Raw genomic sequence first — 15,314 nt, forward strand, 5'->3', positions numbered from 1 at the left:
GGGTCCATGTTTGGTTAGGAGTTGTCTCATGGAATTAGGCTTTGTGCTGTCTTTAGAACTAGTATAAAAACACCTCTCTTGTTGCCCAGCCTAGGAAAGTCCATGAGTTAATGCTTCCATGCCCTTCAACTTGATTATGCCTTCTATGGGTAATGGCAAGATCGTAAGATGAGTTCCTTCTGTAGTAAGCATGGGAGACAAGAATCTCATGATTGGGGCATTTTTAAGGCAAGTCAATATTTATAAATTGTCTAAAAACTATAATTTTTTTCCTTTCCTCTTCCCCCTTTTCTTTTCTGATATGTCATTATTGATGCTCAGAACTGGACTCCTTCCCATTTGTTTCTTAGATTTCTGTGGGTAGTCTGTTGATTGCTCTTGATGACTTTTTCTTTAGACTGAGTCAGGCAAGTTTTCAGAAAGCAAATACCTGGACAATTATTTGTCCTTTATTTTACAAAGAAGACTAGTGACATCATGGACTGATGTCTTCTAGTAGGACAACTGAATTTTAAGTGAGGAAATTTGCATAAAGTCACAACCACCAACAGTGGCCCAGGATGCAGTGGACGACCTCGTCGTTGGTCCTTTGGGGTGCCTGGTGTGGCCGCCATCTTGGCCATTGGGAGAACTTGTTCTCCTTTGCCCCTTCTGTTGGGAAAATCTTCATGTTCTTGGGCTGGACACCTGCCTGACTCAGCGACTGGTTTTTGAGGCCTGTTAGTTATCCTCAGCCAGGGTTAGGCCGTCTGCTGAGGTGGTTTTTTTTAGGGGATGGCCACTGCTCTTGAGCACCTTCTTGGAACGAAGAGCCACAGGGGCGAGTTGGAAAGCAGCCTTCACCTCTGGCGTTAGTCCTCCTGAACACCTGTATACCCCACTGCTGCACAGACACAGTATTTGGGACATCAACAGAACCTGCCAGCATTTGCTGCTTTCTTGGTAGAGATCAGCTCCACAGTGCCGTCTGGTTTGGAGAGAGGCTTTGGGGAGGTCATGATGGCTTTCTGTAATAGTTGCTGCATTAACACCAGACTGGAGTGTGCTTTTCTTATTGATGTGTTTATTTCACAATTTCTGACATTGGGCATTTTAGGATAAGGATTTAGAAAAGATTATTCATAGAATGAATAATTCAGGAGGTGATCCAATTTTGCTGAATCTTATAAAATATTTTTATCAGGAATTCTTAACCCTTAATCTTTCTTTTGTGCCATGGGTCCCTTCAGCAGTTTGAAACCTCCAGGCCTCTTCTCAGAAAAATATTTTGAGTAATATTTTTTTTAATAATTGAAGAATATGTAAATTTCAGTTGGGATCTTGTAAGAATAAATATTTTTTAACCCAAATTACAGATCCCCTAAAATCTGCAAACATTAGGTTTAGAGACTAATGGTTTAAGACAGAAAATTGAAGCTTTCTTCAAAAGCTCTGAGTTTTTCAGTCAGAAATAATTTGAAGATTTTATAATTACTAGAGGTAAAAGCTACTGATTTTTATTTCACTTCTTAAAAAAGATAAGTTGAGATTTATTTTGTCAAATTGTTTTCTCTTTTGCAAATTTTTGTACTCAGCTTTTTAATTAGACAATGAATAGACTTTCTTTTTTTTTTTTTTAATAACTTTTTATTGATAGAACCCATGCCAGGGTAATTTTTTACAACGTTATCCCTTGCATTCACTTCTGTTCCGATTTTTCCCCTCCCTCCCTCCACCCCCTCCCCCAGATGGCAAGCAGTCCTTTACATGTTGAATAGATTACAGTATATCCTAGATACAATATATGTGTGCAGAACCGAACAGTTTTCTTGTTGCATAGGGAGGATTGAATTCAGAAGGTAGAAATAATCCAGGAAGAAAAACAAAAATGCAAGCAGTTTATATTCATCTCCCAGTGTTCTTTCTTTGGGTGCAGCTGCTTCTGTCCATCTTTGATCATTTGAAACTGAATTAGCTTTCTTTATCGAAGAGATCCACTTCCATCAGAATACATCCTCAAACAGTATCGTTGTTGAGGTATTTAATGATCTCCTGGTTCTGCTCATTTCACTCAGCATCAGTTCATGTAAGTCTTGCTAGTCCTCTCTGTATTCATCCTGCTGGTCTGAATAGATTTTCTGATGAAAAATTAGTATAGCCAGTGGGAAAAAATTTTGAACTAATTAATCTCTGCCAAAAATGTTAAGATTCTGTTCTGAATCAGCACAGGGGCACCTCAACTTTGTGGGAGCGGCTTCTCTGTTTTCTGTTTCCCCTAAGGCCTCGGGAAGTCCACAGTAAATGTCTATCAAATGTCTGCTAAGTTCAGCTGTCAGATATAATGCAAGTTAAATGGGCATACTACAGCCTATAAATGGCTACTTATAGTTGTTAACTTTGTGAGGCTGTAGAAGAAAAGTCATCAGTTTTAAAAGTAATGACAAAAAATTCCAAGCAGGCCCCTGGCATTTTTACATAGTTCTAAGGATTATCTACTGCAGACTTCAGAAGGGCAAGATTTGTTCTTTGACCCTACTCCTGTCTCCTTAGGCCTTGACACCCTGGCTATCCAGGGTCCCATCTCATTTTCCTTTGCTCCTGCAGTGACTGGATCTCAGCTTGTTCTCCACTTTGCATTTTCCCATCTTCTGGTTGGCTGTGTTATGGCGTGTATAGGGGGGAGAGTGGTTCAGGCATGTGGGCTTCTCCACTTCATCTCGCAGTTCTCCATGCCCAAATTTGGGCGCGTCCCTTTAGGAGACCCTCTGTCAGGGTCTGACCCAACACCCCGTTCTCTCTTGTTCTCCTGTCTTGGGTGCTTATCCTGTATTAAAATTGAATTCGTTTCGCATTTCTTTAGCCCCTAGGAAGCACAGGGCAGTTTGCTAGTTTCTAAGGATACCCAGAAAGCCCCTTTCCTGGAGGAGTGCACACAGAAAGGCTCTCGCAACACACACTTCACAGAGTGACCCATCTGGGTGAGAAGTGTAATAAAGCTCCTGTCCACTGACCTTTCTTAAAAGGAAGCACCTTCTGCCTTCCATTTGGGGGAATGTGGCTTGAGGCCTCCATTCAGGACTTGCTGACTCCTGCCTGCTGCCTCAGCTGTGGGTGGGAAGGTTTCTATGCGATGGTCCCCCTCGCCCCCGCCAAGGAAGTGCTAATACTGCTCGGGGGGCTATGATGGGCTCTTCCTGCGAAGTCTTTTTGGGCTTTTCTCTCTGTCCCTGGCTGGAAGGACTTGGACCAAGGGGTCCAGCTGGCGAAGGCCCGATTTCAGTGATGCATTTTCCTGTTCAGCTCCCAGAAAGCAGAGTTCCTTCCTGGTTCCCATTTCCGCCGGGATTGCTTTCCCTAATTGAGGGTGCCCCGTTTCTCCCAAGTAAAATGTTTGCTAACCTGTTTCAGGTCGCTCACGGTTTGCACTCAGTTTTTCTCCCTTGTTACCAGTGCGCTTTGGTGAGATGTCTCCCTTTGTCTCTGTAGTTATCAGAGACTGTTACAGACGATTGCCGTACTCGAGGCTCAACGTACTCAAGCAGTCCAAGACCTCGAAAGTTTAGGCAGACACCAGAGAGAAGCACTGAGGGATCCCATTGGATTTGTGGAAAAACTCCAGAAGAAGGTACCGAGTGGATGTTTTTAAAGCTTTCTTGGGATCTGTTATCTGGTGTGTTCTGGTTTGTGGGGGTCATGTACGTTGGGACCGGCTTTCTCTACTCGTCCTTTCCCTACTCCTAGGCCACAGGGAACACACAGGGGCCAGGCCCTCCCGGGCCTTTGTCCATCTGATTCCCCCCTTGATGAGGCCAGAGAAGAAGGCTTCTGGCACTCACGATCTCCCCCCGGCTGGCAGAGAAGGGCCTTCTTGAAGGCTCCTTAAGGCTTCAGATGTGGGGCTCTGATCATTTTGTAGAGAGAATTTCCTATTAATAAAAATGGGCGCCCTGTTAAAGTCCTTGCGGCATTTATGCAAGAAATGAAAATGAATTAATCTCTACATCCCTTTTTTGAAAAAAGGGAAAGCCTGGCAGTGTGACCGGATAGAATTTTGGCCTTGAGGGAGGCTCCAGAGTCAAGGGTGTGACTCTGGGTGAACCCTTCCCCTGCTTGCCTCAGTTTCCTCAGTTGTCACATGGAGATCATGATAACCTTTACTTCCCAGGGTGGTGGTGTTGCCAAGGGCTTAGTACAGGGCCTGGTACTTAGCAGCTGCTGGATGAATGCTATGTTTATGGTTATTCTTTTTTTTTCCTATTCTTCTTATCCTATGGGGGGCTGTGGCATCTCCCCATATCCGAGTGTTGGGAGAGCAGCTGCCAGAACCCTTCTGACTCTGTTTTTCCCTCATCAGAGGGTCATAACCTCTGCGCCTCTACACATGTGCCCCCTCGGGTTGTTAGCGAAGGGAGGAGATCCCCGGACGTGGGGACGGTACCCAGATCTCGGATGCAGACGCGGTGCTTGGTTCTAGCAGGCTCCCAATGTTCACGTGCTGCTCCGTTGCATGTAACGTGGAGAGTAGCACTTGGCGTCTCTGGGCTAGGGACCGGGGGTGGGGGGGTCTCTCTTGGGGTGCCGGGAAAGGCAGGAGTTGTTGGGGGGCTGGACGGCTTCAGGCTCTTCCCCTGCGTAATGGAACCCTTGGCTTGAATGAGATGAGCTTCTCAGCGACCGCTTCCTACCTTCCTTCCTTCTAAACTGTGGATTGTGAGATGGCTGGGTTTTGGTTTTTCCATGCAAAAATTTGGGTGTCCAGAGATGATGGAACATTTTTGTTCCTGGGAAGGCCATGTTTGCTGGGCAGTGAAGGGGCTTGGAGTCGGGAAGGACCCCTCTTTCGATTTCAAATATGGCCTCAGGTGCTTCCTAGTTGTGTGAACCTGTTTGCCTCAGTTTCCTTATCTGTAAAATGGGCTTTAAAAGGAAAAGGCAAACTTGTCTGGAATCTTTGCAAAGAAAACCCTAAATGGAGCTGGGCAGAGTCCGGTAGGACTTAGCCATTCAACAACAAGAAGAATTTCTATTTTAAACTAAAGCCCTCGATTGGTCCTCGGAGGCCTGGTCTCTCTGAGCCTCCAAGGCTGAGCGGAGACTTCCTTGCTGACTCCTGGTCTGTGGCCTGCTTAGCGTGAGGGTGAACCCCCTCCCGTGCTAGGAAGGGGGTGAGGGCTGTGCACAGGGTAGCGTTGGAGCGCATGGCCTCGGGCTCTCTGCTTGGGTGGCTTTGGGAGTTGGTTGTAGGTAGTCGGGTGGGTGGGAAGGAGGCCCCCGGGCCCTGCCCCCGCAGCAGGCTTCCGCTCTGGCCCTGGCTCTGGCTCAGCATGTTTGTGATGGGGGGTGTCCCTCCCCGTCCCACTGGGACATTGGTGCCTTGGGGTAAGGGATGCCCTTCAGTAAATGCCTTCTTTTAGTTTTAATAAATCATTCAGTGCCTAATGCTTCCTTTCCCCGCCTGGTCAGGCCCTCGTCTGCTTTTCGGAGCCTTCTTCGTGGCTGCCATGGGGGACCCTTTTGGTTCTCTTCCCTTCCCCTCTGGGGACCCTCTCCCTCTCATTGGCCGTGTCGAAGATATCTTTCCATTAATGTTTTTCTCATTTTGTTTTTCTGTTTTCCAGACTGATATAGGGCTTCCATTTCCACAGAGAGTTGTCCAATTACCAGAGATCGCGTGGGACCAGTACACTAACAGCCTTGGAAACTTTGAACGGGAATTTAAAAACCGCAAACGCAATACGAGGAGGGTGAAGCTGGTTTTTGATAAAGGTAGGTCGCGCGTGGGGTCCGCGCCAATGGAGCGGAACGTCTCTTGAAACGTGCTGACTAATCCTGTCTTGTGTCCTCTGTAGTCGGCTTACCTGCCAGACCCAAAAGCCCCTTGGATGCGAGGAAGGACGGGGACGCCTTTTCCTATTCTGTGCTGCCTTTAAGCGATGGCCCAGAGGGTTCTAGCAGCCGGCCCCAGGTAAGGGAGAGGGCAGGATGTCTGCCACAGCACGGAGGCCTTTCCTTTTCATGGCTATGGTGGCTCCTCTAGCCAGGAGAGATGCGTCTTTGAGAGCCATTGGCTGGGCGCCCTTCGCCTCCTGCTCCTTGATACCCTCCATCTCCCACCCTGCCACCTTTTTCTGAAGCCCTGTTCTGCGTAGTTCCTTTGGGTGGGCACAGGCTCCGAGTCTTAAAGGTCTCTGGCCCGAAGACCTTGCCCACCAGCCTGAGCCCTTCCACCCCCTTTTTCTCTGAATAGATGATAAGAGGCCGTCTGTGTGACGAGACCAAACCGGAGACCTTCAATCAGCTCTGGACCGTGGAGGAGCAGGTAACACCCCCTCCTCCCCCCGGATGCGTCAGGGCACAGCGGAGAACGCCCATCCTCGGTCTCACGGCCATGCCTGTGTTTTCTTTAGAAAAAGCTGGAGCAGCTCCTCCTGAAGTACCCCCCTGAGGAGGTTGAGTCTCGGCGTTGGCAGAAGATCGCCGATGAGCTGGGCAACAGGACCGCCAAGCAGGTGATGGGAGCAGCGGGACCGGCAACGCGGGAGCGCTGGGTGTGGGTCACCTGGCTGTGGGGCTGCTGGGTGCTCGGGGGCTGTGGGCACACATGCCCTCCTGTGCCCATCGTCTGTCCTGGGCTCTCCTTGGGCCTGGCTTCATGCCTGGGAGTCATCCCCATTGGCCCACAGGGGCAGCTTTGCACTCTGTTCCCAAACATTCTTACACAGCTCCACCATGTTGGCAGTCCTCCATGTGCACCCCCCTTAGCACACTCACTCACCCCTGCCTCTTTCCTCCCTGCCCCATCCTGTGGGTGGCCTGTCACCCCCAACAAGTACCTTTCCTTTGCCTTCTGGGGGGCTCTTCTGTACCCACACCTGCCCACCGTCTGGGGTGGGGGAAGGCCCGGGTCTGCAGGAGGTGTCGGAGGGCTTGACCCCTGGGCTTCCAAAGGTCAGGGCCAGCTCTCTCCTAGCGTGCAGGACGGGCTTGTCACCTTTGCTGGGTTGAGGACCCAGGTAGGAAATATCTGTGTTGGGTGGCAGAGCCACCTGGTCCTGTCCCAGAGTCCAGCTGACAATCCCCCTCTCCATGAGGGGCCACTCAAGGTGGGGCTGTTGGATCGGGCCACCTGAGAGGTCTGTGTTGTAGCCCAGGCAGAGGGCCGCCCAGCCCCGCGAGCCAGTGGGCTCCGAGCGTGGAGACGGCCCTTCCAGGTCAGAGCGCGGCTCTCTTGGGTGGGCAAATGTCGTCTTTCCCCGGCACTGTCCCTCTCTGGATGCCATGTCCCTCTTTTAAAGCCCCCTTCTGTGTCCCTCAGGTCGCCAGCCGCGTGCAGAAGTATTTCATAAAGCTGACGAAGGCCGGCATCCCGGTGCCAGGCAGGACGCCCAACTTGTACATGTACTCCAAGAAGGTGAGGAAGGCCCCGAGGCCCCCGCCAGCAAGGGAGCCGCCTCTTTGGGGCATCCTCCTGGGCTCTTAGCCTTCGTGAGGGTCCCCGGACTTGTCCCCCACAGGCGAGGCCACACTCTGCCCCAGTGGGTGGGGGGCCCGAGGGAGAGGGAAGAATTGTTGGCATGGGGGGGCTGTGCTTGGGTAGGACAACGTGGAGCAGTCTTGGGGTTGGGGGCTGCCCCTTTCCCCTTTCGGGGCTCTTTTGGGCATGCCCCTGCTGCCCTCTGTCCTCTTCTCTGGAGCCGGCTCCTGGGACCCTGGCGCTGCTACCCCCGATTCCAGCCCAGGTGGAATTGTTGGGCGGAAAAGGTATGGGGTGGGGTGGAGAAAAAGGAGATGTTTTGTGGTCATGGGTCCCCCAGCTGATGGTGTTTACTGCGCGCCTCCGGCTCCCTCAGCCTCCCCACGAGCCCGTGAAGGGCAGAACCCCTCAGTGGGAGATTCCCGAAGGGACGTTAGGGCCCTTCTCCCCCCGCCAGACTGGCGAAGAAGCCCCACAAGTCGCCCGGCCAGTGAGCCAAGTGTCCTCGGTCCTTCAAGGTCTCATGACTCAGGAATTGGCAACTCTTTGGGGGTCTACGCCTGGCCCAGGGTCATGGGCCTCTGGGATCACGGGCCTCTGGGAGCCGGCCTGGCGGAGCCCCAGCTTTCTGAGGGCCGGCTTCCGGCTTCTTATGTTCACTGTGTCCGCTCTCCTGCATTACTCTTGAAGTGTAGGGCTTGGTCCAACCCACTTTGTGGGCCCCCCTCCCCTCCCCATTCTTGGCCCCCCAAAAGAGCTCCCCATGTTTTGTTTGTTTTGCTCAGGACTCATCCCTCCCTTGATCTGCTCTTCCTCCAGTTCCGCCACCTCTTCTTGCTTCTCTACCCAGCTGTCCGTGCCCATGTGTGTGTCCATGTGTGCTCCCTTCTACGTGTGTGTGTGTGTGTGTGTGTGTGTGTGTGTGTGCGCACTTTGGACTGGTGCAGGTGAGGGTGAGGTTGCTCTCGAGTTAATTTTCCTTTGCATTCTCCTGGCCCCTCCTCCCCTCTCTGTCTGGTTTTCTCCCAAGGTCTCCAGAAGATTCCCCGTCCTGGGCTGGATCTGCTTCCTCCTGTGACCCCTGGTGATGACAGGGCCCAGGGGGCACAGGGACCATCCTGCTGTGTCGGGATGAAAGCCGTTTTAGTTGTTCGTCCAGCTTTTCTTTTTTTCTTGGTTTCTGTGTTTGAACTTCCCGGTTTCTCTCCAGTTCTCCTTGGACTTCTCATCAGGGAAGGCGGGAAGCTCTTGCTGAGCCCACCTGGCCCTCTGTCTTGCCGGGTAGCTCTTTCCCGACTGGAAAGCCACGTCCTTTGCCGTGTCCTTTTCCGACCTTTGCTTCTTCTCAGCTTGGGCTGCTGAATCCTGTGGGATCTTTTCTGTGGTTCCTGGTTTCTTGACTCCTTTTATTCCTTGTAGTGTTTTTCCTTTGACCTAAAAACTCTGGATTTTGGTTGTGATGTTCCTGGGAAGTTCCCTGCCAATGGGGACTGGTGGATCCTTCACAGATCTCTTGGCCCTTCATTTCTGAGTGGTCTGGCATTGAGATGGCCCGGCAGTTCTCAACTGTTTTCTCTTCACTGTTTCATATGTCTGTCGTTTTTATCATGTCTCAGCTTACATGCTGTTCCTTTTTTTTTTTTTTTTTTATCCTTTTGACCATTTTTGGCTCTTTTATGTTGCATTCTATTTGGCCGTAGATGCTTTTCTAAGGAAAACTGTCTCGATGAATTTGGATCAAAGCATATTATTTCCACCTTTTTTCTTTTTGTCTTGAAGAGGAGGAGCAAGGAAAGGAGTGAAAAAAATTGGTCTTCCCAGCTTTACAAAAATGAATGCTGGGAAAATGTTACTGAAAAAAGAAAAAGGGGGTGGGCTTAAGCCAGACTGCTGATAAATGGCGGACCTCAAATCCACTGGGGAGTTAGGGGAGAGTGAGGACTTCCAGTGGTAGAATGGGTGGACAAAAACAGTTACTTCCATTGTCCTGAGGTGCATCCTGAGCCGCCACTGGTTGTCCTGTGTCCCCCCGTGATGTCACCGGTCCTCTGAGAAGCTTTGTATACTGTGACTGACAGCTAGGGCCACGTCGGTCCTGCTAGCCCTGTCTCTTGATGGCTTCAGATGTCTGAATTGTGGGGAGCGATGGGGTTTAACCTTCCTGTCAGTCCACACTTGTTCCTTTCAGCTTTGGCTTTCCTATTCTCACAACAGCTAGGCCCGGGGTTTGTGTGTTCTGTCCATCGTACCCTGGGAGATCTTTGGGGTGCTGGTTAGCCGTCTCTTGGCTGTGAGGGAAGGGCAAGGGGGGGCCTGTGGTCCTAGTCGGATAGGCAGACCCAGGGTGAGCGCAGGGGGAACCCCCTTTGGAAAAGTGAGCCCCAACCCACTGTGTGACCTCAGTGACTGAACAGGGGTTTCTGACCCATCTTTTGCCTGCGTTCCCTGAAGCAGTCTTCAACGAGCCGACGGCAGCACCCCCTCAACAAGCATCTCTTCAAGCCCTCCACTTTCATGACCTCCCATGAACCTCCAGTGTACATGGATGAGGACGACGACAGGGCCGGCTTCCATGGCCACATGGACCCCGCGGCTGATGAGGCCTCGGTAGGTCCTCCCAGCCTTTTGGGGCCCTTCCTTCTCCCCTTTGGGCAGGACCGCTGGGGCTTTCTTGCTTGTAGCATTGGTGAGAAGACAAGCCTCCTTCCAGTCCCTCGTGATGGAGGCAAATGGCTGTGACCCTTGGGAGAAAGGAAGGGGAGTGGAGGCAGGGAGGGAGGAGAGAGGGAGAAACGCTTCCCACGGGCCCCATGACTCCATTGACTCACTGCCAAGTCCTGACCGGTCCTGCTGATGGGCAGTGCCATCCACCATGCCCTCCTCCATTCCAGGGTGCCTGCAGCAGCTGCAGGCCTGAGAGGAGCCTTGGGCTGGTCTCCGGGACTGGAGCCTTGTTTTAGGTGGGCGGGACCATAGCTCTTGCTTGGAGGGAATTATTTGTGCTGTTGGGGCTCTGCCTCTTGTCTGAGAAGGAGGATGCGGGCTGTCCCCCATAAGGTTGAATGCCCCCTCTTGTCTTCAGCGTTTTGTGGGCACAGGGCATGAGGGATTGGGCTGGTGCATCTTCCCTGGATGTGTCCTTTTTGGGAGTAGTTGCCTTTCTTTCCTTTATAAGTGTTTCCTTCTGTTTGAAGGTGGGCAAATGGGGAAAGCCCCTGCGCCCTCCCAACACTTGAAGTCCTTTGATCCTTGCCCTCTGTGCTAGAACCTTAGAGGGGCTTCGGTCTGGGGACGCTTCCTCAGCCACCTTCCCTCCCCCCCGTCCTATTGTCTGGGCTCCGTTACGCTCCCCGTTCTTCTGGGGTGCCCTGCCCCGCACAGAGCCTTGTGCTCGGCTCCCCATAAGCTGCCCGTCCAGTGGGCCGGACTCAGAGGGAGGCACCAACAGGGGCATCTGGGCTGCTCCCCTCAGGATGAAGAGAGCATTCCTGTTCCGTGCCGGGAGCTACCCGAGTACAAGGAGCTGCTGGAGTTGAAGAAGCTGAAGAAGAGGAAGCTGCAGCAGATGCAGGCCGAGGGCGGCTTTGTGCAGCACGCTGGCTTCAAGGTAGGGGACCGGGCCCCCCCAGGCCAGGGGGGGGGCGCAGAGGGCCCCGACTCCAAATGCCCCCTCCCACCCTATGGCTCCCGCCAAGAGAGGGTCCCCTGACCTTGCTGCTCTGATCTCCTCACAGTGCGACAACTGCGGCATGGAGCCCATTCAGGGCATTCGGTGGCACTGCCAGGATTGCCCCCCGGAAATGTCCCTAGATTTCTGTGACGCTTGCTCAGACTGGTGAGTACCTCTTCCCCGGATCCCCTCTGGCTGGGCCAGCCAGTGTCTGGGCATGGAGTGCCAGCCAGTGGGTTGGGCTCTCTGTGTGAAATAGCTTTCTTAGGGTTACTCTAAGGGGCAGCCAGGGGCGAGTTCAGGTGCCGCCCCGGACACTCATCAGTTTCATGAAATTGGTTTACTCATCTGTTAAATGGGGATCAGAATGGCATTGTTGCAAGTATCCAGTGAGGTTGTATTTGCAAAGACACTTAGCACAGTGCCTGGCACACAGCCGGTGCTTACTAAATGTTCATCTCTTTTCATTATAAAAATTACAGCCACATTTCCATCGTGCTTTAAGATTTGCAAAGCACTTGACATGTACTTTCACTACAGTTACGTGACGCAGAAAAGTTCTCCCCCTGCGGAGAAAGAATGGACACACTAAAGTAAATAAATGAAGGCAGGAAAAGGCCCTCATTTATTTACTTTAGTTTATTTAAAGGCCTGACTCATGTTTAAGTCATTTTGCATGACCCCACGTGTGTAATTGTGTCCTGTTGCTTGTTTTCTCAATAGGCAGGAGAGGGGTGGAAGGGAGAGAACTTGTGACTCCCAGTTTGTTTGAGGAGAGTGCTATAGTCTCTTCATCTTTCTTTCCTATGGTTTTCCCTCTGGTTCTGGTTTTTCTTTCCCAACTTGACTCTCATGGAAATAGGTTCAAAATGAACGTACATGTAGTAGATTGTTTGCTGGTATGGGGAGGGGACAGAGGTGAGGAAGGGAAAGGGAAAAACAAACTTGCAACTCCAGATCTTACAAAAATGAAGGTTAAAAAACATCTTTACATGTAATTGGAAAAATAATATGCTATTAAAATAAAATAAAAATGATCTTTAAAAAAATTCTAAAACATTTAAAAATTAACCACTTAGGGTCTGCTTCTGGCATGTTGCCTCAGGAAGAAACAATGTTTAGATTGAAAAGGGCTAAAGTGTTGGGAGTGGGAGGCGCGTCTGGGGCGTGTCCATGAGACCGCCAGGTCCTCCGCCGAGTCCTTGGCCGTGTGTGGTGACCCCCAGGTTTTGTGTGCGTGTTTTCCAGCCTTCATGAGACAGACTTCCACAAGGAGGACCACCAGCTGGAGCCCATTTACCGGGCAGAGACTTTCTTAGACAGAGACTACTGCGTGTCCCAGGGCACCAGCTACAGTTATCTGGACCCAAACTACTTTCCAGCCAACAGATGACATGGGAGAGACCCCAGGCCACGCTGCTCTTCCACACCTTGCCATGGGACCGGTGTCGTCTCAGCTTTCCTTGAAAGGACGCTCTGCGATGACCGCTCCCGAGGGGTCTCGCCACCTGTTGGGCGGGGTCCTCGGCAGCCCACCCGCCGACCAAGCGCCCGCACCTTCTGGGCGTGTCGCCCCGGGGGGAGGGTCTTCTCCGGGGGGTGAGCCCCCATCAGGGAGAGCCCATCCCAAAGGCTTCAGACAGCTAAGTCTCGACGATGGTGTCGAGAAGACAGAGTATTTATAGGAAGACCGTTTTTAGGCTGCAGTTTTGTCGTGAGGACAGAGTTTTAACCGATGATGGTGTTTGCTTCTAGGATCCTTCTCACCGATGTGTCCCTCCCCATCCAGTCGGCGCTGCTTCCATAATCACAGTGACTGGCCCTTCGAACTGCCCCCCCGCCCCCTACAGTGAAGCACTACCAGAGGCCCCCGCGCGTCGCCTCTGTGACCGGCTCGCAGTCGCGGTGTATGAGTGTGATCCGGTCGTCCCTCAGATCTATTTTTTAAATGTCATGTTCTATAAGATTGATCATGTGATGTGTACAAACTATGGTGAAAGTGCCAGTGGTAGTAACTGTGTCCAGTCTCTAATACTCCACATTAACTCCTCGAAAGTGCACAGCCTCTGCCTCAGCTCGGAGTTCTCCGTGCGACTCGGCAAAGAAAACTGCCTGAAAGCGAATCATCTGTATGGTAATAACCTCCCTCTTTTGTAGTCTGCCCCAGATCCATGAAAGATTGTATTTTTATTACTATTTAAACAAGTGATTCCACCTCGTCTGCGCAGGGAGCACCGGCTCACCTGCACCCTTTTATATTGCCGGATTTTGTTGTGCGTCATTTAAGACATTTTGTATGTTTCTTCTTATCTGTGTATACTGTCTGTTCTTAAATAATGGTCATTTGTCAAGAGAACTGTGAGAAATAAACTATGTGGATACTGTCTGTTTATAGTAGAAATGGCTGTGGCGACTTCCTTCTGTGCGCATTGCCGGCGTTCGTACGGTGGTGGGATGGGGCGGCAACTTGGAGCTGCCTTGGGCCGGCTCCTCAAAACAGACTCGAGCGAGTCTTCCCAGAGAACCGCTTTCTTGGAGACGCAAAGAAAACGTGAGATTTGGTGCTGCTGGATTTCCGAAGTTATGTTAAGATCAGGCTGAATCGTTTTACTCCAGCTCGGATGAGAACATTTCTCATAGATAACGAATACGTAACTAGGTTCTCGTATTTGCTTGAAAGTATAACCCACGCAGAAGTGAGTTGAGTCCAACATTGATCGCCTGAAATACGTGAGCAGAACTTTCCATCTGTTTTCTGGTCTGAGAATTTGCCCCAGATTCCACTTCTGGTCTTAAATGTACAACCATGAGAGCGCTCTGATAGCAACCCCCTTCCACAGAAATGAGTTTAATATTTGGAATAAAATTGTTCTCAGTCAGTATTGTTGACAGAAAAGAGAAGGGGTCCAGAATTTTCTCCATCATCTCGGTGTTTCTTGGCATTTGTTCCTAGGTGGGTATCCTAAAAGTATATACTCGTATCGTGGCAGTAAGCAGTGATGCCCAAGGAATGAATGGCTGCCGTCGTCCCAGCCTCGTGGTGTTTAGTTGTTGGGGACTGAAAGTAATGGGGAACACGGATCAGATGCACACAGCTATGATTTAGGGTCCATCGGCCGGCCATATCACTCTCCCTTTGGGGTGGGGGTACAAAGGGTGGATGACTTCTCACTTGCTTGATGTGAAAAGAGCCCAAGAAAGATCCGCTTTGAGAAGCACCATACTCTGGCTTTGAGATCCCCCGAGAGGCCGCAGAATTGGCTTCTGTCTGACTGGCTTTCACTGCTTGGAACAGGGCCAACTTGTGTAGAGTTCCCCAGCAGGTCCCGTATGGAGGGGAGAGGGTTGCTGAGGAAAGAAGGTGGGGCCGAGTTGGCTTCGGGGCTGACTTTCCAGCAGGGAATTCTGTTCTGGTTCCCCATTTTTAAAATGGGAGCCACATCCCAGCTGAGCAGGAATTGTCCAAACACCTTTGAGCCTCACCTGCCTTGCTGATCAAGTGAAGGAGATGAGCTAGAAAACTTGCAAGGTGTCTCCTGGTTCTGACAATGCAGGATTGGGGTGGGAGGAGAGGTGAGAAGAGAGAGAAACGGAGAGATGGGGAGATTGTGGGAGAGATGGGGAGATTGTGGGAGAGAGACGGAGATGGGGAGATCGTGTGTGAGAGACGGGAGACGGGGAGATCGTGTGTGAGAAACGGGAGACGGGGAGGTCGTGTGTGAGAGACGGAGACGGGGAGATCGTGTGTGAGAGACGGGAGACGGGGAGGTCGTGTGTGAGAGACGGAGACGGGGAGGTCATGTATGAGAGACGGGAGATGGGGAGATCGTGTGTGAGACGGGAGACGGGGAGATCATGAGAGAGAGAGAGACAGAGACGGGGAGGTCGTGTGTGAGAGACTGAGACGGGGAGGTTGTGTGTGAGAGACGGGAGACGGGGAGATCATGAGAGAGAGAGACGGAGACGGGGAGGTCGTGAGAGAGAGACGGAGACGGGGAGATCGTGAGAGAGAAAGAGACGGAGACGGGGAGATTGTGTGTGAGAGAGACGGAGACGGGGAGGTCGTGTGTAAGAGACTGAGACGGGGAGGTCGTGTGTGAGAGACGGGAGATGGGGAGATCATGAGAGAGAGAGAGAGAGATGGAGACGGGGAGATTGTGTGAGAGAGAGACGGAGACGGGGAGGTTGTGT

The 15,314-nt window shown here is 51.5% G+C and overlaps 1 protein-coding gene across 4 annotated transcripts in view; it reads left to right on the forward strand.

The window, feature by feature from the left end:
- ZZZ3 (zinc finger ZZ-type containing 3) overlaps positions 1-13,524 on the forward strand; it is a 68,416-nt gene extending 54,892 nt beyond the window's left edge. For 3 of the 4 annotated variants that reach the window (XM_051999383.1, XM_051999382.1, XM_051999384.1), the window contains exons 4-13: positions 3,466-3,604; positions 5,598-5,745; positions 5,829-5,944; positions 6,227-6,298; positions 6,387-6,488; positions 7,295-7,390; positions 9,905-10,060; positions 10,926-11,060; positions 11,188-11,288; positions 12,372-13,524. In XM_051999383.1, the coding sequence (XP_051855343.1) occupies positions 3,466-3,604; positions 5,598-5,745; positions 5,829-5,944; positions 6,227-6,298; positions 6,387-6,488; positions 7,295-7,390; positions 9,905-10,060; positions 10,926-11,060; positions 11,188-11,288; positions 12,372-12,516 (1,210 nt within the window). In that variant the 3' untranslated portion in view covers positions 12,517-13,524. The remainder of the gene's footprint in view (positions 1-3,465; positions 3,605-5,597; positions 5,746-5,828; positions 5,945-6,226; positions 6,299-6,386; positions 6,489-7,294; positions 7,391-9,904; positions 10,061-10,925; positions 11,061-11,187; positions 11,289-12,371) is intronic. The other variant, XM_051999385.1, reaches the window with a different exon arrangement.
- The last annotated feature ends 1,790 nt before the right edge of the window (positions 13,525-15,314 follow it).

Source organism: Antechinus flavipes, chromosome 4, assembly GCF_016432865.1.
Source record: "Antechinus flavipes isolate AdamAnt ecotype Samford, QLD, Australia chromosome 4, AdamAnt_v2, whole genome shotgun sequence".
In the NCBI taxonomy this organism is placed as follows: Eukaryota; Metazoa; Chordata; class Mammalia; order Dasyuromorphia; family Dasyuridae; genus Antechinus; species Antechinus flavipes.